The sequence below is a fragment of the Thalassophryne amazonica genome, chromosome 18 (genome assembly GCF_902500255.1).
Source record: "Thalassophryne amazonica chromosome 18, fThaAma1.1, whole genome shotgun sequence".
NCBI classification, from domain to species: Eukaryota; Metazoa; Chordata; class Actinopteri; order Batrachoidiformes; family Batrachoididae; genus Thalassophryne; species Thalassophryne amazonica.
The window spans coordinates 38481813-38507016 of NC_047120.1; the positions used below are offsets into that span (position 1 = coordinate 38481813).

Here is a 25204-nt window from a genome sequence, read left to right on the forward strand (position 1 = left end):
TGGTGGACAGGTTGGAGTGTGATTGATTGAGTGTGTGAACAGGTGTCTTTTATACAGGTAACAAGTTCAAACAGGTGCAATTAATACAGATAAAGAGTGCAGAATAAGAGGGCTTCTTAAAGAAAAATTGACAGGTCTGTGTGAGCCAGAATTCTTGCTGGTTGGTAGGTGTTCAAATACTTATTTGCAGCAGTAACATACAAATAAATAAAAAAAACTTACATTGTGATTTCCAGATTTTTTTTTTTTAGATTATGTCTCTCACAGTGGACATGCACCTAAAATGAAAATTTCAGACCCCTCCATGATTTCTAAGTGGGAGAACTTGCAAAACCGCAGGGTGTTCAAATACTTATTTTCCTCACTGTATATTAAAACTGGAAGTACTCCACCGAAATGAGTAAATACTGTTCCACAAATAATTGTAATAAACCATAGTCATTTTATGATTATTTTATGACACCAATCATGCAAGAACACCCATTAAAAGAGAAATCAACTAGCTCTTAACAATATTCAGAAATTAGAAATGGAATGTGGAACCACACCACAAAACTTACAGAGCAGGTAGTTCAGCGGAACAAAGAGTTACAAGAAAGAAGTATATGTAACAAAGAATATGCAGAGCTGGGTTCAACTCCTGGTCACACAAGCTGTCTTTGTCCTTGGATAAGACACTTCATCTGAAATGCCTCAGTCCACCCAGCTGTAAAAGGGTTCCAGCCTTTAACTGGTGTCCTGTCCAGGTGGAAGAAAATGTAAAGTCCTTATAGTGCCTGACTCACATTGACACTCATCTCGGGTTTACGTGGGGTAAAGCGGATGCGAGTCCCCCGATTCCCCCATGGACAGGATGCCAGTCTACTGCAGGTTACGTCTCTGCCAAAACTGGTATAAGTGCCTTGTCTAAGTACACAGACATGTAGCACAATTGGGATTCAAAACCAATTGCTCATATTGGCCGGCCTCCTTATCCTAATTAAAGGTGGGCAAAACGCCTAAAATTCTCAAGTAAATGTTTTTTTTTTTTTTTAATTCACCTGGTTTGCTGTCACTGTCTGTGTGTTTGGTGGAGCTTCCCTCACTTCACCTATGCTGAAACTCCCACACAAATAGCAAACAGCATGACCTGAACTGACAGTAAAATGTGTCCAATCTTATTTTTCCACTGTTCATTTAGCTTAGACATTGTGCTTTGGTCTTATAATGGTGGTGAAAACCCCTATGTATTCTGGCATCATGTAGCAAAAATGTTAGAAACAATGCTCTTTAAACACAGCAGGCAACATCAAACTCGGCTAAAATGATCAAAGTCATGGTCATACATAGTAGATAAATTATTGAGACAAGCCTAAAATGAAATTTTAATGAGAAACGTGCATCTCCGGGTTAGTCAGTGAATATTTGGTTATGTATTCCATGCCAGTGCATTCTTCCAACAATCTATTTAAATCAAAAACATTCAATTTAAATAAAATCACTGAATATGGTAAAATAGTCAGACTGCATTTATAGCACTTTTCCATCTGAAGTAGAAGCTCAAAGTGCTTTAAAATGATGCGTCACATTCACCCAGACACAGCACATGATGTCAGGGTGCTGCCATGCAAGGTGCTCACACACCAGGGGCAACTTGGTGGGGATTAAGGACCTTGCCCAAGGGTCCTTAGTAGGGTTGGGACAACTAATGAAATTCATTAGCCGACTAATTTTAGTCATCAACTCATCGACGACTAAAACTGAGATTGAATGAACTAAGCTAATTTTGAATTATCATGAAGAAACTCAAATATGACATTTATTTTAACAAATTTAAGCACAAAATCACAAATACAAAAAAACTGCATCACCGTGAAGAAAATACCTGCATTCATGTACTAGGCACAGACTACCAATATGAGCCGAGTAACTCACCTGCCGAGGTTCACACACTTTCTTCACCAAGTGAAGGGAGCGGTGGCAACTCCAGCAGGTCTATGCTTTTAAGGGTTAAATGAACTTTATAAATGACTTTCGGCGAGTCGAATAAAAAAAACAAACAAACAAACAAACAAAAAAAAACAATTTGCTAACTAGTCGAAATGACTTGTTAATGATATTCCAGTCAGGCTGGGGTTTTGAACAGAGGATCCAATGGTCTCAAGCCCAACGTCAATCACCTTAAAACAAAACCACTGAATATCTTACAAAGGTTTTATTAAGTAAAACTGACATTAACTTATCGTACATCGCTGGCATGATTGTTTTTATTTTATTTACTCCATTTCCCATGTTTAGTCAGTTAGCACCCACACACAGGAAGGAGCTGACTAAGGTCTACAGAGAAGAAAAAAAAAAAAAAATCACGCAAGGAGGGTAAATAATGCGAGCCTGCACAGGACAATGACGAAGGGCGCAGCTGCAATTACAGGCCTAGATGGGCTGGGGGCTTGTGAGGACTCGCTAATGCGTGCCAGCCTCCCATAGCTCACCACAGGAGAGCCACAGACAAAAGAAAACTCACTGTCACAGTCACGAAGGCAGAACTGACACTATGCAGTGGCAAAACAAGCCAACTTGAATTTTCATCAAAACAAACATGCAAGATGAAGTGGTGTAACTTACACTATAGCCACTGTCAAAACAGTCCTGCATTACGTTATTTGACAGAAAAAGGCCATCTCAGGTCTTGTTTGCTTTGCCAGGGACCTCAGACCTCCCCGGGGTCTTTTTGGCTTCAGCTTGAAAACATTCGTCTGACTCAATTATCCAATTAGTTGAAGTAGTGACCAGACTGAAAGGTGATGACGGCTGGAACACCTGTGGAGGCTGTGCCTGGTGTGGGGCCCAGTGGTTTGAAGAGCAAACCGACCAGTCTTTCTGTTGCCAAATGTTCTCCAAGATTTTATCCCACAGGAACAGAGGGAATGCTGTCACAACTTTTTGTTTTTTGATGAGGCTGAAACATTTCTCAAAGCATTCTCATCACAATTTCAGCTGAAAAGCTTAATGTGGGTTTTTAGTGGCTGTCAAAAGACACATGCCAAACAGTGCTCAAACAAGGGTATTGCTTCTTCTCTCCAATATGCTTTAGCAGTGTCAACCCATGTGTGATCACCAACAGTCTTTCCTCAGTCACATCAATAATCATCAACATCATTCATTTCATGAACTATTTCTAAGTTTCTATGAGTAACTGAGCTCATCTGGCAAGCACTCATTTGAATATTTATCTTTGACCTTTTTTGTGTGCTTCATCCAAGAGCAGACCTCATAGGTTAGATGGACAACTGCTCCTTGGTACACAGTGCATCTGTGAACTATTCAGAGGGCTTCACTTTTTGCACATTTTGTTATGTTACAGCCTTATTCCAAAATTGAGTAAATTAAATTTTTCCCCTCAAAATTCTACTCACAACACCCCATAATGACAACATGAAGTTTAATTTTTGCAAATTCATTAAAAAAAAAAGAAATCACATGTACATAAGTATTCACATGCTTTGCTTAATACTTTGCTGATACACCTTTAGCAGTAATTCCAGCCTCACGTCTTCTTGAATATGATGTCACAAGCTTGGTGCACCTATCTTTGGGCAGTTTTGCCCATTCCTCTTTGCAGTATCTCTCAAACTCCATCAGGTTGGATGGGGAGTGTCAATGCACAGCCATTTCAGATCTCTTCAGAGATGTTCAATCGAATTCAGGTCTGGGCTCTGGCTGGGCCACTCAAGGACATTCACAGAGCTGTCCTGAAATCACTCCTTTGATATCTTGGCTATGCACTTACGGTCATTATACTGCCAAAAGATGAACCGTCGCCCCAGTCTGAGGTCAAAAGTGCTCTGGAGCAGGTTTTCATCCAGGACGTTTCTGTACATTGCTGCATTCATCTTTCCCTCAATCCTGACTAGTCTCCCAGTTCCTGCCACTGAAAAACATCCCCACAGCATGATGCTGCCACCACGTTTCACTGTAGGGATGGTGCCTTGTTTCCTCCAAACATGATGCCTGGCATTCACACCAAAGAGTTCAATCTTTGTCTCATCAGACTAGAGAATTTTGTTTCTCATGGTCAGAGTCGTTCAGGTGCCTCCAGGCAAACTCCAGGCGGGCTGCCATGTCCCATTTACTAAAGAATGGCTTACATCTGGCCACTCTACCACACAGGTCTGATTGGTGGATTGTATCAGAGAAGGTTGTCCTTCTGGAAGGGTCTCCTCTCTCCAAAGAGGAATGCTGGAGCTCTGACAGAGTGATTGTCAGGTTCTTGGTCACCTCCCTGACTAAGGCCCTTCTCCATCAATAGCTCATGTTAGACGGGCAGCCAGCTCTAGGAAGAGTCCTGGTGGATCTGAACTTCTTCCATTTATGGATAATGGAGGCCACTGTCAATCAATCAATCAATTTTATTTATATAGCGCCAAATCACAACAAACAGTTGCCCCAAGGCGCTTTATATTGTAAGGCAAGGCCATACAATAATTACGTAAAAACCCCAACGGTCAAAACGACCCCCTGTGAGCAAGCACTTGGCGACAGTGGGAAGGAAAAACTCCCTTTTAACAGGAAGAAACCTCCAGCAGAACCAGGCTCAGGGAGGGGCAGTCTTCTGCTGGGACTGGTTGGGGCTGAGGGAGAGAACCAGGAAAAAGACATGCTGTGGAGGGGAGCAGAGATCAATCACTAATGATTAAATGCAGAGTGGTGCATACAGAGCAAAAAGAGAAAGAAACACTCAGTGCATCATGGGAACCCCCCAGCAGTCTAAGTCTATAGCAGCATAACTAAGGGATGGTTCAGGGTCACCTGATCCAGCCCTAACTATAAGCTTTAGCAAAAAGGAAAGTTTTAAGCCTAATCTTAAAAGTAGAGAGGGTGTCTGTCTCCCTGATCCGAATTGGGAGCTGGTTCCACAGGAGAGGAGCCTGAAAGCTGAAGGCTCTGCCTCCCATTCTACTCTTACAAACCCTAGGAACTACAAGTAAGCCTGCAGTCAGAGCGAAGCGCTCTATTGGGGTGATATGGTACTATGAGGTCCCTAAGATAAGATGGGACCTGATTATTCAAAACCTTATAAGTAAGAAGAAGAATTTTAAGTTCTATTCTAGAATTAACAGGAAGCCAATGAAGAGAGGCCAATATGGGAGAGATATGCTCTCTCCTTCTAGTCCCTGTTAATACTCTAGCTGCAGCATTTTGAATTAACTGAAGGCTTTTCAGGGAACTTTTAGGACAACCTGATAATAATGAATTACAATGAGTAATTTTTTCTCTAATAGTTAAAATTTTATTAGCAAAGAAAGTCATGAAGTCATTACTAGTTAAAGTTAAAGGAATACTTGGCTCAATAGAGCTCTGACTTTTTGTCAGCCTGGCTACAGTGCTGAAAAGAAACCTGGGGTTGTTCTTATTTTCTTCAATTAGTGATGAGTAGTAAGATGTCCTAGCTTTACGGAGGGCTTTTTTTATAGAGCAACAGACTCTTTTTCCAGGCTAAGTGAAGATCTAAATTAGTGAGATGCCATTTCCTCTCCAACATACGGGTTATCTGCTTTAAGCTGCGAGTTTGTGAGTTATACCACAGAGTCAGACACTTCTGATTTAAAGCTCTCTGTGTTCATTGGGATCTTAAAAACAGCAGAAATGTTTCTGCACACTTCCCCAGATTTGTGCCTCAAGACAATCCTGTCTCAGAGGTCTGCAGACAATTCCTTTGACGTCATGCTTGGTTTGTACTCTGACATGTAACTGTGGGACCTACTATGTAGACAGGTGTCTGCCTTCCCAAATCATGTCCAATCAACTGAATTTACTCCAGCTGGACTACAATTAAGATGTAGAAACATTTCAAAGATGAAAACCGATTGCACTCAAGTTCAATTTTGAGCTTCATGGCTAAAGGCTGAGAATACTTACATACATTTGATTTCCTCTTTTTTTTCATAAATTTACAAAATTCTGAAGAAAATTTTTTTTTCACATTGTCATTATGGGGCATTATGTGTCAAATTTTGGAAAAAACAAACAAAAACAAATGAAACTCATCCATTTTGGAATAAGGCTGTAACATAAAAATGTGGAAAAAGTGAAAAAATAAATCATGCTCGAGTTTAAACTTGAAATCCACTGAATAAATGAAGGCGCACCCAACGCACCAACGAAACATAATACTGTACACTAATCCGTTACTATACATTGAACCTGAGGGATTTCACAGAGAAAGCTTTATTTTTGACCCACCCATATATATATATATATAAAAAAAAAAAATAAAAAAAAAGTTATAATTGCCACAACTGGCTGCCTGACTCCAGTGAAGCAGGCATGACAGTATTAAGTCCTCTGACTACAACTGTGGTGAGAAATCCGAGACTATGACATGCCATTGTTACGTGACTCCAAGTGCTTACACCCTTCCGTTAGTTTTCCAAATAAAGCAGCATTTTAAAAAGAAACCACAACATTTCTGTTTGCCCTACGGGCACTTCCCAATGGGACAAAAAGCAGCCTTGACTTTTGACAGCTCTGCTGCAGGTCTGGGTGCCACTTCCAGGAGTTAAAGAATTTCTCTCTCCCTCAAGGCATTTTTCTCCATTCCTTGAGGTAATTCAGTAGCTGTGTGGCCACATACGTGCACACTTCTGTCTCTAAAACACCAAACATTAAGGGATTAGAGTGCAACGGTATAATCCATAGGAAGCTACCATGTCACAGGTTTTTGCTTGTCATTCTTTTGTATAATTATTTCCTTTTCACATGATATAAAAAAAGCTTTTCCTTTTGATCAAAATGAACCACAGTAATAATGAAGCAACACTTCTTCCAAGATGAAAAGGTGTTAAAGTTGATGGCAGCAGATCTGAAGATAAAACATTTTCCTTTTCCATTTCATTTTTTCAGATTGTGAGAAACTAAAAGAAGGACCAAATGCACTGCAGTCAATCACATGAATGTGAGGGTGTGTCCGTGACAAAGCTGACAGAGGATCCTGAGCTGCCGGTTTCAATGAGGAGGGCTGTTATAGTGGCAGAGCAAGAAAACACACAGAAGACTTTGGACTACTGTAGATATAATTACACTGACAAAAACAGAATGCTTCGCCAAAGAAAACATCTCCCGTTATATCATAGGTAAGGCCTATACAAATATTTATCTTCTGATATTTATACCAACACCCACACTGAAGGTATCAGCTGATACTCATATAGCAGCTATTTTTCTTCTCAGTTTAACTGAAATTCGATCAGTTATCTTTGTGAAAAGAAGCATAATGCTGTGTTTCCAAGCAAAAATATGTGCCGATTTGAGGGGTATTACATTTGTGCCAATACGGTACCTACGTAACATATGCACCATTTACCATTGTTTAACTAGTGGTGATCCGTAACGGGGACCACCCTCCCAGTTCAGTACACACAAAGCGTGCCTGATCCAACTAACCTGTTGGTTTTGTTCCAGGACCATAATTTCAACTAACCAATCACCTTTTTGTGCTGTCAAAGCTTTGTGATGTTGTGTAGACCCCGTGCTGCTACTTCATGCACGTAAGCATCAAATACATTTAAGCAATATAATATGGCATTTTAATTTACACACATTTGCTAAAGGAGCAGTAAAAATCTAAATTTATAGGCTAATTTTACAAACTACTTTCAGCTATGACATCACAAAAAGGCAACAGATTGTACATAAACCATTATATTAATTAAAATGTTTACATAATAGTCTGAAATACAGATTTATTGTCATGTGACTAAGGTAAGAACTGCACAGATTTCATTTCAGAGTTACAATAAAATCAAAGGTTGGGGGGGGGGGCATTTGAGAGTTCATACAAAGCAAGCATGTAAAAAGCAAACACTGATCACCCACTCCCCCACCCCCCTCCCAAAAAAACACACACCAACACAATATCATTGACTAATAACAGTGATCTAATGTGGAGTGCGAGCTTTGTGATGCATTACACCCATAACTGTAACGTTTTGAACAATGGATGGTTCACCTTCTGCGATGTGTCGCTTTTGAAAATTTGAGGTCAAAATGGGGCATTCTGGGGCTTCTCGAAGGACTGGAAAAACAACACCACCACCACAGTGTGGGAGCTGCATGAAATAGGACATGTTCTTACTGTAATTTTCCGAGGTCTTTAGTATTTTGGAAAAAATACACTGTTTATTATGAATGGGCTTATTTCCCGGCATCAATGTTATGCATTTACGGAAGAGTCGATCGGCGACAGGAAGGATATATAGTAGGTAGGAATAATGCTTTATATATATATATATATATATATATATATATATATATATATATATATATATATATATAAGCATTTTGGCAAGGGGGTGCGGTGCCCCTATTTCCCAGTTTAGAAAAACCTGTGTTTATTGTAAACAGTCGACTCATGCTGAGCTTAAAACAATAAAAAAAAAAAAATTATAACCTAAAAGATAATAAAACATGGTTGAATTGTAATTTCATGTCAAAATTTACAAATTATCGAGCACTACAAATATGCATGTTGTTCCAGTGACATGTACAAACATTCCTATAAATGACGTCAAAGTCAGTCTTCCATCAAGACAGATGGTTAATTTATTTACAATAATCCAATCTTTCACTTCTGCCAGTTAAAACTGATGACACACAACATCCCCAAAGAGGAACGCAGAGAACAAGCGATATGGGAGCAGAATGAATCTGACTTGTGTGAAGCCTTGGGCCCACATACCGACTTCAGCCAAAAAAAAAAAGATCCCCGGCCTCATACAGCGTAATCACAGATGAATCTCAGTCTTTTGTAAAGCCAAAGAAACACAAGCATATTTGTGAAAGAAGAGAGAACTGTTGAAATATGATTTCAACATCAAGTCTTTGTAATACCCAAAATGTTTACTTCTAGAAACCATTGGAGCATTCCAGGAATACCAAACAACATGACACATTTTATCAATAACTTTTAATACAAACCACTCTGACATCAACATGAAGCCTGTCGGCGTTACCGTCACTAAAGTTAAAATGTTTTCAGTGCCTTTAATGTTATTTTTGAATGTGTGGTTAAATTGCTGCTTCGACGTGTCACTGCAGCTGCTGGAGTTAACGGAAGCAGAGCAGCTTAATGATGCTTCAGTTTACAGCTACATTTACAGTGTTCCTTTTTAAAATAAACATATGTGTCAACTGTTCTCTGTGTGCGCGTACATGAGGGACACACAGTTAAGTCCATAAGTACTTGGACAGTCACAATTTTAGTAATATTGCCTTTGTACACCACCATGTAATTATCAAGATATACTCGTAGTGTGGGTCGTTAGCTTTAATTCAAGGGGTTTAACAAAATCAGTGTGTTAAACATCAGCATCATGAACAAAAGCATGATTTTTCTGTATACAAGACGCATCATAGTACAAGTCACAGGACCTCCCAAATGTGTTTATATTTAAAGGAAAAAAAAAAAGTCAACATACTCCACTCGGAGGAGGAGTAACAGGAAGACAGAGGTCGGGAATGAGAATGATAGGAACACTAGCAGCCAGTAAACCAGTATGTCTTGTATTTATATTGTGTATTTGTATTTATATTTAATTTTCAGGGACTGGTCCTATAGGACAAGTAGAACCCACTTGCCCTGTTGCTATCCTGATTTGTCCCATGCCTGCAGGTTTGGCGACAATTGATCGAGCACCAGCAACAAAAAAAGTCCAATTCCGCTCTATACGTATCTTTAATTAATAGTCATTTTTAAAATCAATGAAGACTTATGGTATGTAGTGTATGAAACTCCTGAGTTTTAGGCAAAATTACTTTTTTCTTAAATATTACAAATAGCACATCAATAACAACAGTATATTATTAAATCATATCTTATTTTTCAAAGTACTGGAATCTGATTAATATAATTATGTGCAAAAACTGTCTTTAAAATGGCTAAAAGTGGTCCTTTAAGGGTTTGGGGGGAGGGAGCTTTCGCACCCCTCACTCCTGTGAGTCCTCCCCTGCACAGTCTGTGTGTAGCTGCAGAAAAAGAGAGTTTACTGGCTGTTCTGATTAACTCTGCTCTATCAAACAGTGAAACAGACGCACACTGTTGATCATCTAAAATAGACATCTTGCATATTTAAACCAAAGCAGTATGTTCGTGTTTTTTTTTTTTTTTTTTTAAACACACGGCACTGTGTGTGGGTCCACAGGCTGCTCACGCCACGTCTCTGACAAAGTGAAAGGACATGCATTTTATTTTAATCAAGTGAATCAGGCATTTTCATCTATTCATCAACAGCATACACAACTGATTTATCAATGTGGCTTTTGCTTAAAAGCTGCACATTACACCCACACGCAAGGCTGTTTTTTCTTGTGCACACGCAGCCCATCCACTGACTGATGATTTCGCCTACTGCCGGTGTCGCAGACCGAACGGCCCCCCCTAACAATTGGTCCGCCCGGCGTCTACTGCACATGCGTCATTTTGGAGCTCAGCAGCTCGTCTGAGACAAATTCTCTTCACCCAAAGCGATCAAATGGATTAACCTCTTAAAATCATTCTAAGGTCAGTTTTAAGCAGAAACGAGGCTGTTTTCAGCAGAAACGAGGCGATAATCCGTGACGCTTTGAAATGATGGAGGCGCAGTGAATGCAGCAGGAGCAGCTCGTCATGGCTGCTATGCTCTGATCGCTTCATCTGTCTTTTATTATGGAATAATGCTAAATTTATGTGGAAATGATTGTTGTACAAAAGCTTCAGATATCTGTCACTGAGATAGATGACTGGACTGCAGTATTAAGCAGAACTGAGGTGATAATCAGTGAAATAACAACGCTCCATAATGATGTATGCACAGTGAAGGCCAGGCGGACTGCTCGGTCTGAGACACTGGTACTTATGGTCCAGGAAAATTCTGAAACTCGCAATGAAGTAAACAAAATAAAAACCGAGAGGGAACACCCTAAGTTTGAAAATCCACATGTTGGTGCAGTGTCATTATTCCACTGCTTAACACCCCATCACACATACGCCTATTGATGCCAAAAGACACCAGAATGACACATCTGGCAACAATCGGAAAATACTGAGGTGCGGTCTGAAGACCAACGGACGGCAGTCTGTAAGCATCTACATATTTGGTCCCATTCGCTCGGCTGTCGCACATACACATGTTCAAAACATTTTTGGCGCCATCGAGATGGAACGCACATCTGACGGCTGTCTATATGCAGTTTTTCCAGCATCCAATCGCAGTCTACATAATTTGACGGCATCAAAACAGCATCTGAAACTATCTTGATTGGTCACAGCAAAGCCTGCCGACGTGTCACGGATGCCCACCTCCGCTGGACCCCAGCCAGGGAGGGCAAAGGAAATGTTGATATGTAATAACATGGCACACATGTGGCACACATTCATTTATCATGTACAGTGAGTGTGAACAGCGCACAATCAAACCGAAAGTACTGTGTGCCGCTGCGCCTCTCCGTGGTCTCATGCACAGTAATGCGTCATAGCGCACGTCAGGCACGGATCTCACCGCTGTAATATATTATTACTTGATCACCATCTAAACTCTGTAGGAGGTGTGACGTGGAAATGTAACCCAGGCCGTGACAATGTTATTAAACATGAAACATCTCCAGCACGGAACCAGGACAGTGCAGAGCACACAGGAATCCAAACCACAGCCTGTGGTGAAAAGCCTCTCCACCTGCCTGCTGTGTGCTGCAAATAACCACGGCAAAAATTAAATCCCACGTAATAATCCAACTGACATCACGATGTACAGAGTTGCATTGTGCTCCCGAAGTGAGCAAAAAAGTAAAAAGAAATTATAGTTCACTGGAAAGGCTGCATCTGATGCATGGTGTGAAAGCTTGGCCCACTGCCAGCAAACTTTCAGCAGAGGTGTCCAGTGGGTGGCACGCGTGCCCTGCACGCACGCTTAGTGGCTCATGCAGCCGTTATGAACAAACACACACAACTGAGTGATCAGGGGAGGTGATGGTCTAGCGGTTAAGCGTTGGGCTTGAAACCAGAGGATCCTCTGTTCAAATCCCAACCTGACTGGAAAATCACTAAGGGCCCTTGGGCAAGGTCCTTAATTTCCTAGTTGCTCCCGGTGTGTAGTGAGCGCCTTGCATGGCAGCAGCCTGACATCGGGGTGAATGTGAGGCATTGATGTCAGATGCGCTTTGAGAGCCTGATGCAGATGGAAAAGCACTATATATAAATGCAGTCCATTTATCATTTCAGCCACACGTGCGCTGCACGCATGTATGGAACAAAGCGCTGCCTCCCACTCCGGTCCAGTTTGTCATCCAGACGTTTGGACATCGGGCAGTCTTCAGAGTCTTTTACACCCGTCTGACAGCAGCCTGTGTCATCTAAACTGCTGTCGACGTGTTTTGGATGCCATCGTGCAGGTGTGGATGAGGTAATCTGGATGCGTTCTGGTACTGCTGACCACGTCTTTTTCCCCCTCACGACTGCATCCGATGGTAATATTTACTGTTTCATCCTGGTCCCTGCACATTCTTGCTACGAGTGACGGGGGTTTTAGGGAGAGCCCTGAACTTTTAATATGAATCATCACTTTTCACAGCCCATTTGGTTAACATGTCAGGGGATGGATACATGAAATTTTCAAAAGTCGCTATCCCAGTGCAAATTTTTTTTACCCCAATTTCTGATTTAAAAATTGAGGAAATAAAGCTCAATTTTGTTAAAAAGTAGGCAAAATTCCAATTACGTACAACTTTTTGTCCACTTACATAGGTGTAACTAAATATTGCTGAAACAGAGGTACATATGATTCGCATTGCACGATTGCAGTTGGTGGTGCATATGCAAAACACTACTTTTGTGCACTGTACTGCACTTTTACAAAAACCTTAAATGTTGCTGTGAACATCTCAAAACTGCATTCAGTTGAAGAGTGCAACACAAAGGAAGCTTCTGTTTAGAGAACAGAATGTCATAATTATTGTACATTTTACCCGCTCCTCCACATTCACCTACTTTTACACAAATACCCCCATCTGCAACAATTAAATCTGACAATTCACGTTTGTGGAACATGAGATGACGTCACAAATTTTGTACATGTTTAAAACTTTCCCAGACTGCTCACAATGTTCCACAACATTACTTTTCCTACAAATTACACCTGTTTCCCTGCTCCAATTTGGATATCTGATTTTTTTTTTTTTTTTTCCCTTTAGCACAATCTGGCATCAAAAATTGGCAATGGTAGACCACCCTAAATCAGTGAATATATCGTAGACTTCATGGGTATAAATCATTAAGAAACACAAACCTTTGCAATACTCTGGTGAATCAATCTGGAAAGAAGCTGCCACAACCCCCAGAGATACCGGCTTCTGTGACTGTCGGAACTAGGCATGGTTGAACTTTTGTCTGTTGCAGTGCCAGTTAGAGAGAATCATGGTGGAATTGAATGGAAAATTACATTCTTCAAAAGATGTGAAATTTCAGCTACAGTTTACCAGAAGACATATGGGAGACCTGAGCCTAAATTTGTCCCATTTTTGTGTATGAAATTCCTTTTGACAATCACAAAAGCTATTAATAACAACCTGCGGAAAACTAAATTTGGCAGACATCTGCTCTGAAGTTCACATTTGTTATGTTAACCTTTCAATGTAACTTTGAAACTTAAAAAAAAAAAAAAAAAAAAAAAAACTTACTGGAGAAGACCAAAAGGAAACCACTGACAAGCAAATAACAATGTTTCAATGAAATAGGAAGCTGTGTTGTATCCTAACCCCGGGGTGAGAAAATAAAGACTGACAGCACTGACATGAGGGTGGGCCCACAGTCAAAGGAACACAAAGACTATAGCACCTACCTCATATATCTCTTAAAGCTCCAAACATCTTGGAGTTTGAGACTTGGCTATCGTTTTCAGCATGCAGAGACGGGTTCATTTATCAAATACCTTAAGTATATTTACATACCTGCTCAGTGTGAGGTCAAGGAACACAACTACTACAATTTCAAAAATGACCAACGGATATAAGCCTAGTAACTGTGGAATCCTTGGGGAATCCCCCTGGCAGATCTATGTGCAAGCATTCTGGGGTGTGCCATGAATCATATGAATGCAGTGTGTGCACACAATTAAAATAAAATTGTCATTTCAGCACTACAAATACATTTGCGAGTGCACAAATTAGCCATAATTGGATGCTTAAGTTAACCAGGAAGGAGTTTCATAAAGAAGGCCATATTTATAACACAAAGTAGATATCAATACCTTCAAAATGGAATCAGTTTGAAGAGTTTTATTTACTGCCCACATGAGCTTTTCTACTAATAAAATTCGACCACAAAGTGTTTTTTCAGATTTCAGAGGTTTCTCTCACAATAACTGTTTACCACAGATTTGCCAAATTTACATATTTCATAACCAGTATAGCTGGCATTAAGGAGCCAAGAAATGGAAAGGCTTCTTAGAATGTAATGGTGTGTCTCAAACATGGATGCTTGCAATAGTCAACGTAATATTTTCCATAGTTTGAGCATACATAAACTTCACAGTTTTGTGTCCATGTCTGTTGTTGGACTATAGTCCAAGTCTGGGTATTCATGACAACTGCCACAGAAAATTTCAGGCCTCTAAGTTCATTATTTGTTGAGATATTCTACCTTGAACATGGCTGCAGAAATGACGGCCATAATTTTTGCCTAAAAACCGGCAGACCCCATGCACACTAAATTGGCCATATCTCAGAAACTACTTGGCCTACAGGCCTCATACTTCAGATTTGTTGTTCTGAATAGTCTGGGAATATTTGATTAAAATTTAAAGAAAATCTGAGACAAAGTGTGTGAAGCCCCTCAAATATTCACTGAACTGACATGGAATGACCCAAAACAATGTTTGTGCATCAACTCATCTGTCACAACAAAAAAGAGTCCTTTAAACTTGACTGTAGAGGGTGGGCTTGGGAGGGGTTGAGGGAGGCCCCCAGGGCAGGAACCAGCAGTGTAACTGATGTGCTTGCCAAATTACAGATCACAGACAGTGCTGAGTAGAGTTCAATACAGGGCTGATGCAGAGGTCACCCATTATGCCAATATTCTGAAGTCACGAAGTAAATTCCTACATTCAATGTCAACACTAGGCGACAAAGGGAGGTTCTACTTATGTCAGGCAGCCTAAGTGCTTGGGCACACCAGCTCCCCTTTGTTTACAGTGGGGGGTGGAAGCTTTCAGCAGGGAAATAATAACAGGACTACAGCCTGGTAAATGCATTTTTGAGATACGCAGCACAACAGGAATGTTGAGTACGTAAAAAAAAAAAAAAAAAAAAGGAAGGAAGGAGGATGTGCTGGCTCTGCCAGTATTTTGTATAACAGAAAACACTGAATAGAACCATGTCAGTCAGTCAACAAGTACATTCATATCTGCATACATATCAAAAACAAAACACCACAAGACATGCATTATTAGGCTAGCAGAAAAATGGACCCATCTGTTTATTTTATTTATTTTTTGTCTTGAAGGTCTGTCCATCTGTGCATGAACAAAATAACGCCACGGGTTTTGATCAAATTTGGACAAAACTTGGTGGAATAACTGAGGGTCAGTCAAGGTCAAAGGGATTTGATTTTGAAAGAAAAAAAAAGTGAAAGGACATAGGCCAAGGTGAAATTTTAAGCATAATGGTTATACTCGTACACATGGATAATAGTCATTCCAAGGAAAGATACATGTATGGTTACTACGAAATAGTAATATGATGTCAAACATCAACTTTCTATTGGTCCATGACATTCTGATTTTGACTGACATGAAAGATCAAGCTCACGGTCATATTGAGGTGGAAAGGTTGTGTGTTTGTGAAAGAAAAAGTGGTTCAATGCTGGGCAAAAGTGATCGAATGTCAACCAACAATGTCACAGAACCACATATTATAGTAACACCGAATTACAAAGAAGTAGTTTGCATGAATCAACTTCAAACATGTAAGGCGCAGGTGTTGCACTGTTGATTTACTGCTGGTCAGCTAATGCCTGAGACATAGTTACTTCCAGCTCACTGATTCTGCTCCTTTTCCTCTCTGTCCGAGACACTGGCGAGCACAATAATGTACGCTGGCCCTGCACACTAGGGTGCGGGACTGAACTCAGGATGCCCTACCTATTCAAGACCAGGAGGCAGAGATTAAGAACCAAGATAGATAGTTTTATCACAATAACAGACTCCATGTTTGTTGCTTCTGTTATACTTTTGTTTGTCCACATCAACTGTAAAGACATTTAACTGCTAGAATATCCCAAGCAGTGGGTCACCCCCCTGAGTCTGGTCTGCTTGAGGTGTTTTCCTCAAAAACAAGAGGGATTTTTTTTCTTACTACTGTCACCTGTGTACTTGCTCAGGGGGGTTAGTAAGGTTAGACCTTACCATGTGAAGTGCTTTGAGGCAGTGTTGCAGTGATTTGGAGCTATACAAATACAATAAATTGAAATTCATTTTACTCTTTGTGCCCCTTCTTGCTACTCACTGGGATGTTTTGAGTTTGAGTTAATTAGTGGTGGTAAATTATTTCACCCTGATTTACCATTTATTAGGTGCCCCTTTACAGTCTAACACAGCCCTGTACATCACTTCATTGGGCTTACAGTATATTGACCTGTGGGCACCGTTAGAAGGTGACTGATAAATTTCTACACTCAGAGTGCCTGTAACCTTCTGAGGACATCACGCATGATAAGTGAGGGTAGAAAAATGAGGAAAAAATATTGAATACAAAATCTTAGAAAGGGTAACGTACATAAATATGTCTAAATGTGCTTTTATGCTGATGCAACTTTTTTCTTCAGAATGGCCACTGAGTGTGTATAAGTAGGCAGGTAAGGTAGATGATAAATGATAGATAAACATATACTGTAGTAAAATACCAGACGATACCATGTTTATTAGCTATAATTTAAAACATTTCAAGATGAACATTTCAATGTATTTCGCTGCGAGTGGGCCTGCATGTGAACAAACTAAAACTGAAAGCACACACACTGGCACACTGACGTGCAATCATACCAACTTTGTACAGTGTGTTTCTGAGGAGAACTGACCTGGTTGATCGAATTAGCAGCACAAGAGGAGAGGCCTGTTCCCAGAGAAGACACGAAGAAGGTGACGGGATCAAAGGGCACTGGAGCGATTGCATAGCCTGCTGCTGCAGTCATAACTACCAGAGCTGAAAGCCCCAAAGAAAAATATGATTAATTTATTTTTACCTTAAAGATGGTTTCTTGATGAAACAAGGATGAGCGCCCCATTTTTATTTAGTTTTTTTTTTTTTTTTTTTAAACAATGCAAGTCAGTAATCCATCCCATGGGTGCTCTACTCACCTTTGACAATTACTTTGATGATGAGGAAAACATTTTTGAAAAATTAGACCAGAATGAATAAGAGTGAATTTGGCATCAGTCACAGGAGTCACAAAAACCTCTGAATGAGAAAAAAGTTCTTTGCCTTGGAGAACAAGTGCATTCAATAATCATTCGCTCAAACTGAAAGACTGCACTGTGGAATAAAAAGGGGGAATTAGGGGTCTATATTGTTTCTCAAAACTCGATATGATACAGTGGACACTCGATACGCAATACACACCATGGCAGATACATTTATGTGCTTAATACTGCTTATATAAATTTTATTTTGATGCGTTCATAAATTATAGTGTATGGTCTTAGTGTAACCCAGTTTTTTGATACTTTAGTTGTACTGCTGAATGTGTTGCAAAATAAATGACTGACCTCTTCATAATACTGTCGGAGAGGACCAACATGTGGTGTGGGGTGACTTCAGGCTAACAGTGTCTTTTTCCTTTATAGAGACCATGGACCTAAATACATTTAATTGAATTTATACACCTATTTAATATATTTTATGTAAACTACAGAGCCATAAACATTGACACATTTACTTAACGGGAGTGAAAATCTGATTAAAATATTCAAATCTCAAAATAACACCCCATGGGTGCCCAAGAGATGGGCAGGATGAGACCCCCCAGTTCGGCAGACACAATGGTATCAGACTGATGAGCAAGCAGTGTGCACCTGGAAAAATGTATAAGAACTTCACCTGGATGGAGGAATTCCACATCAACTCCATGCTGTATGTCAAGGGCAAAATATTCTTAAAACCCATTTCCAACCAGATATGAACTTATCTAACCATGAAGAACTACATCGACACGTCAATCCAGACGGGCACAGCTCATCAGGTAGGCCAGGGTGGTATTATGGCTTGATCAGGCAAATTGTTATGGCTCCATCCTACACAAACTGGTGCCTCTGTAGAACCAGAGACTTCAGCACATCATTCATCCAGACCAACTCCAGCTTGAAGATGGAAGACCTGTACCAAGTTGTGGGCAAATCTGGCTTCAAGGCTTTAGTGTATCAGGATGGCACTCTTCCCACAATCCCGTGGCTCCTCCTAATCTACACTGTTCCAATCTCAATCATTGAGAATCTAGAGAGGAGGAACAGCAACCACCTCAGGAGGTGGCTGGGGCTACCACGGAGACAGAACTGCATTGCAGTCTACAGCCATCCCAAAACTGCGACTGCCATTCAAATCCTTGGTGGAGGAATTCAAAGTGAAAACAGCCAGAGAGGTGGTGCAGTACAGGAACTCAAGGGATCCAAAGGTGGCCAACAGCGATCCAAGTAAGGGCTAGCAGAATGGGAGGAGGCTGTTCAGGAAGTACAGGCAAGGCAGCAGCAGAAAACACTGGCAGGAGTGGTCGCACAAGGCAGAGCTGGGCTAAGATTCTTTCCAACTTCCAAAGTAAGCACCACTGGAGGGGAAGAAATGTGACAAGTAGTTCAGGAAAAGGTGAGAGCAGCAGTGAAGGAGAAGAAAACCAGAAAATCTGTGGGAATGAAACAACAGACAGTGTGAGAGAATGCGGTCATGAGGAAAGTGATCTGGGAGGAACTTTGGAAAGCTGAGCCTCACCGCATCAAATTCTTCATGCAGTCAGTGTACAATGTGCAGAATCACCAGCCTGTCCACTGTGTTCAAAGAGTGGAACCCTGAAGCACATTCTCACTAGTTGTCCAAAGGCGCATGGAAATGGTCAGTACCACTGGAGGTAAAATCAAGTCCTGAAGGCCTTTGGTGAAGTCATCAAAGCAAGCAGAGCAAAGCCATCCAGACCTCTAAGCAGGCCATCACTTTTGTCAGAGCCAACCCCCATCAGAAGAACATCTACAGGCATTCTGACCTCAGCAAGGGACTGGCAGCTGTAGGTGGACCTTGAATGACAGCTGACGATTCCCCAACCACATGGCAGTCACCAGCCTGTGACCCAAAATTTGTTGGTGTCGGAGTCAACCAAACAGGGTCTGTTACTTGAGCTGAAACCCATAGGAAGATCATTTGGATGAGGCCTATGAAAGTAAGCTCTACATGTATGCAAGGCAAGTCAGCCAATGTTGGTAAGCAGAATGAAGAGCAGTGTATTTCCAGAAAATGTAAGGTGCAGGGGATTCACAGGCCGCTCTTTGGCCAGAGCCTTCAGTCAGTTGGGCATCAAGGGACAGAGGAAGAGAAAAGCCATCCACAGCACTATCAATGTGGTAGAGAAAGTTTTAAGGTGGCTGTGGCTCAAAAGGAGAGAACCATGTGGTCAGAGTAGCTAACTATCTGGACACAAGCTGGGCTCTGATTAGCCATGGCTGGATCACCTGGAACAGGGTGTGTAATATTGTCAGATGAAAAATACCTGCTGACTCTAGGAACATCACTAAAGATGTGTCCAGAGGCAATCAGTACATGTAGGTATACAGTTAGTTTGAGGCCTGATGCATAGCATTCAGCTGGTACTTAGTTCAACTGCTTCATAATATTGAAGACTGCTTTTTGTTTCTGTAAGCTAGGTGTACTGCACTTATTGTACTATATATTGTTCTTCTTTCAGCTATTCCCCTTAGAGGTCACCAAAGCAGATTGTCATTCTCCATCTCACCCTGTCTTCTGCATCTTGCTCTGTCACACCAACCGTATGTCCTTCCTCACCACATCCATAAAGCTTCTCTTTGGCCTCCCTCTTCTCCTTGTGCCTGGTAGTTCCATCCTCGGCATCCTTTAGCCAAAATACCCCGAGTCCCTCCTCAGCACATATCCAAACCATCTCAATCTCGCCTCTCTGACTGTCTCCAGTCTTCCCTACCTCTGTGATATGGCCATCCCTACTCTGGCCGTGTTTGTCACTCCCACAGAAAACCACAGTATTTTAAGCTGTGCTAACTCCAGCTCTGTCTCCTACCTTTTTTGTCAGTGGCACTGCCTCTCAGCCATACAGCACAGCTGGTCACTTTTACCACAGACCACACCTGCAAGCTGTCTCCTCCCTGTTTGCACTCTTTTCTACCACACTCACCATTATTTAGGATGATTTGTGATCTTCATGTTTTTATTTATTTATTTATTGGCAAAATGTAACCCTGATGCCCTACGTGATGCAACCCTACTCATTATCTAGACTTGGGACAGGCACTCAGAATGTGCTGGCTGTACACCCATATGGCTGAGTTGCTGTACAGAACTATTACTATTACCGTGAGACGTAACAGAATATATAATATAGCATAAATCTATCTTTCTGAACTTTGCATTAATATACTTGTGCTTGAGGAATCAAGATGTACTCGTATTTCAACTAAGTATTTACATGCATATCTTCTAAACATCAGATCTCACCTGTGAGTTTGATTTTGGAAAGCCTGGCATAGATGTCCATTAAGTCACCCATGTCAAGCTTCAGCTCCTTCCACTGCCTGTCAAAACGTGCCTGCTTTGCTTCATCAGACTCCACATGCTCATGGCGGGACTCATCTGATATTATCTCTGTATCAGATGCAAAGGTTTTGTGTTGCGTCATAGCACCAGTTGTTGACTTTACAGTGGGCACCACAGGCTGGGCCTTATTAGTGACATTCTCTGTGAGTGGAACTATGTCTGTGACCACACGGTCAGTAGTTGGCATTAGGTGAACCCGTTTCTCAACACCGTCATCTCGCTCATCCACAACGGTTAGTGCCTGTTTTGGGACTGCATGTTGGTGAAGCTCACTATTGTTCTTCGCAACATACTGAAAAGAAAAGTGCAAGACAACTTGTTATGGAGGGAATTACTATTGTAACAACACATCTGAAAGCAGAAATGCAGTAAAAAAAAAACTATTACAGACTGTACAACTGCACACTCAGAGTCTTTCAAGATCTAACAGAATAATAAACTATACCTGCAACTTGAGCTGCACAAATATTTTTACTTCCGTTTATCATGCTTCTATACTGGAGGAGGCAAATCAAGAATGATGTAATAAGGTCCCATTTAGCACGGCATGTGAGGTTGCCTTTTTGATACAGATTCTGGGATATTTTAGAATATGTAAAGGCTTCAAAATGTTGCTAAACAGTGTTTCAAGTTTGGTATCAGCAAGTTGCAGCACTGAGGAAAAAATCTGGTATCATCCCCATTGTATCCATTTTTAAATTCTTCACTTTGTCCACATTATGCATTCCCTTAATGTGGCAAAAATAAAAGATAGCATTTATTGTTCATAAGTTACTGATTTCATAAAGGTGTCTTACCAATTCAAGAAATTATTATAGCCAGTTTAAAACTGCTAGCCAGTCTTACACATAACCACTCCTAGAAGCAGTTGGCCTAGTAAAGGTTACCTGTTGTTTCAGGAACTTCAAGTGCTGGTATGTCAGCCAGTTTGATGAATCTTTCCTGTAGAGTTGAGTTAGTGTGCGTGTGGACTGACTGCTCCCACAGAGACTTCGAATGAAATTATGTTTCACACCAGCACCAACTAGACCTAAAGAGACAATGCTCAGTCAATGAAATGTTAATGCTGAACTCAAAATATGATATGCACAGACTCCATTATTCACATAGTAAGACAGAGTTCTTAAAAAAAAAAAAAAAAAAAAAAAAAAAAAAAACACCAAACAACCAACAATTGTTAGCCTGTGATATTCACATCAAGGAAAGTTGTGCAATTTGTCAACATCTGTGGATGGCAATGGCAGTTCTGTCAAAGATCCCAGAGCAGAAAACATTAAGTCTGCATAAAAATGTTGAGAGCATTATGTCTGTTCCACTTTCAATGGTCCTACTGTGATCTTGTCAACCCAGAGACTTCTTATTTGCAGTAGGATCAAGAAAAAAAAAAATTTACAAACCAGATTTCTCTGGGACATCTCAATCAACACAAAAGTGCTGACAGTGGTCACAGATGTGACAGTCTCAAGTAACTGCTCCTATCTATTGTAGAAGTGGGTTCCCTAATGGTGGAGGCCTGGCAGAGTCACAGTTTACATGACGTAAAGCTGCTGGCAATTATATCCAGCTTAAAAATATATAATAATAATAATAATAATAATAATAATAATAATCTCCCTCTGTCTGACTGCACTCCAGCATCAGAATTTCACTGCTGCCGTTGCCCCTCTTTGTGGACATAATGCCCTGAAAATTATTGTACACCTGTGTTCCAGCTAGTTATATCCTATTTTGACTGCATGCTTTTGCAAAATCAAACAGCGTAACATAATTCAAAGCAAACAGTGTTGCATGAAGGCTCTTTCATATTGAGTGCTTCAAAACTTTAAATCAAAGTTCTAAGCTATGACACAAAGTTATCAACTGATAAAGTTAGCCAAAGGTAACGGTAGGTGATCCACTGTGTTAGCAGAGGTGTGCGTGAAACTGCACTGCAAACTGGTGGGTTTAGTAGCACAACTGGAGTGCAGTGCTGTTTTTAAATCTGAGTCGAAGTGACTCTCCCAGGCTTCAAACTAAAAAGCCAACAAAATGAGCTACAATAACATTAGATATCAAGGTAATGTTAGAAAATCCACTGTGTTAGCAGACATCTATGCTTTATCGGCACACAGATTGACCACGTTGCTGCCTGATCTGAACATTTTACCCTGGTGCAAAGAAATCACCCTCTACTTGCTTCACAAACAACACAATCTGCATTGTATTTAAATTTTGGCCTTAATGGTAACCTAGCATCAACGTGACTGCGCAGCCAAATCCACATTCAGACAGAAATTATTCATTTCAAGATGCATTAGCAAAATAAAAACCAAAGCCTTCTGCAGAGATTATGCATGATTATTCACTTTTGTGGCTCATGATGTATGACAACATCACCTTTTTGGAACATGTTCAAAATTTTCCCACTTAGTCACTACATTCTACAATGCTCCTTTACAGCAGAAATGCATACATTGTCATGCCCTGGACTGGTATCACATTGTTGTTTTGTTTTGCCAAAAATGTATGCAAGTGTTACAAATCAACATTAGGAGTCTGGCATAAGTCTCAGTGTATCTCCCTTAGAACCACATCATAAAGTGGGCACTGCCACATAGAGTACCTTGTGGAAAAGGTCTTGCACCTTTTCACAAGGTACTCCATGTGGCCAACACCCTTTCTCTCTTTGTTCATGTGGGTTCCCTCCAGATGCTCCAGCTTCCTCCCACTTCCAAAGACATGGAGATTAGGTGGATTGGAAACTTTAAATTGACCGCAAGTGTGCATGCAGGTGTGAATGTGTTTGTGTCCCTACGAAAGACTGACATCTTGTCCATGGTGTATCCTGCTTCACACCCTATGACTGCTGGAATAGCTGCCTCCCATGACCCTTAAATGAAGTAAGCAGGTACAGAAAATGGATGGATGGGATACACATATACACATTTAAAATATATTTTGGGGGCAACCTGTAAATCAGCAAAAATATAACCCCATAATATCTGTACAGTGAATGAATATGTGCACAGCAGACTATCTCAAATTGTCATTATTCCTTCTTCAAGCTTGTACTACTCAGCTGTGATTGGGTTTCATGTTAAACTTTCCCAAAATGTTTCCTCAAGGACACTGTTCTTCTGTGCAGTGTTCTGCAGTTTGGATGTTTGAAAGATTTAAATGCTGTACTCCACTTCAGGTATTACACACATTATCGTCCAACTAACGGTACTTATGAAGTCTCCCATTTAATCACACAACTGCAAAACCGGGTAATACGTCGCTGTTTGCCTTCAGTTTCTTTAAATTGTGATGACTTTAATCCGAGGTCAGTGCAGCTTCACAAACAGGATGGTGCTAACACAGCTAGCCACTCTGTTAGCCTGACTGGAGGTTTTCAACAGACGCACATTAAAAACGACTTCCAAATTAAATAACGTGTTAAACATAATCACACACCCCACCCGACGTTACCTGCCAGTCTGCTGCATGACGTTTTATACATGTTCCTTAACCATGTAACCGGTTTTCATTTCGACCCTTTCAAAACGCAGCGAGCTACCATTATGACCCCGCTAACAGAAATACTTCCGGGTTGTACAACAACGTAAGGGGGAGGAGCTGCCAGCTGTGTTTCTGACACAGCAACAACCTTTTTATTTTTTTCAGCAGCATAATAGGAAAAAAAAATTAACGCTCTAAACATTTTTACATGCTGCATAAACCTAAAGCTCAAAACGCTAAAATAATAATAGAAAATAAAGAACGAAACCCCTTTTTAAAACTTCAGATAACAACATCTCTGAGTCAAAACTGTTAAATACAAATAAGCGATAAAATGAAATTAAGGTCATTAAAAAAGACGCATATTTTAAAATATATTTTTTTAACATTTAGAAAAGAACAAAACTGATTTGTAACATTAGATTACCAAAATGCAGTTTGTATTCAAAGCACAAATCCAATAAATCCTAACTGACACCTTGATGTTTGTTGGAAAATTAGTTTAATGAAAAAGGAGATTTTAGATATTTATTTATTTATTATCAGCAATGTAAAAATTATTCAGACAAAAAGGACGATATTTTCAAAATGCCCCCCATCTCCAGTCCAACACACACACACACACACACACACACACACACACACCCACACACACACACACACACACACACACACACACACACACACACACACACACACACACCACACTTGCGAGCGCCACATAGCACTTCTGATTGGTCAATTTAGGTCAGGTAATCATGACAGTACGTGTATTTACTTGTTTTCAATCCTTATGAAGAGCTGAAATGACCTTTTAAGGCAGTGGTTTCCAAAGTTGGGGTACAGCTGTATTGGGGGACAAATGAATTAGATTTTTGCAAGCAAATTGTTTATTGTT

The 25204-nt window shown here is 40.5% G+C and overlaps 1 protein-coding gene and 1 long non-coding RNA gene across 3 annotated transcripts in view; one reads left to right on the forward strand and one right to left on the reverse strand.

The window, feature by feature from the left end:
* The window catches only part of LOC117530220 (protoheme IX farnesyltransferase, mitochondrial), an 80932-nt gene extending 56535 nt beyond the window's left edge, over positions 1 to 24397 (reverse strand). For both annotated transcript variants that reach the window (XR_004566237.1, XM_034193148.1), the window contains exons 1-4: positions 24277 to 24397; positions 21714 to 21856; positions 20728 to 21118; positions 17081 to 17205 (exon numbers count right to left, since the gene is read on the reverse strand). Coding sequence is in view for 1 of the 2 variants with exons in the window: in XM_034193148.1 (XP_034049039.1) it covers positions 17081 to 17205; positions 20728 to 21118; positions 21714 to 21856; positions 24277 to 24307 (690 nt within the window). In the remaining variant the exon portion in view is untranslated. The remainder of the gene's footprint in view (positions 1 to 17080; positions 17206 to 20727; positions 21119 to 21713; positions 21857 to 24276) is intronic.
* On the forward strand, positions 722 to 23142 carry LOC117530225. Its single transcript, XR_004566242.1, has 3 exons — positions 722 to 733; positions 9290 to 9294; positions 23059 to 23142. It is a non-coding gene; the product is annotated as an uncharacterized LOC117530225 (long non-coding RNA).
* Positions 24398 to 25204: the final 807 nt, after the last annotated feature.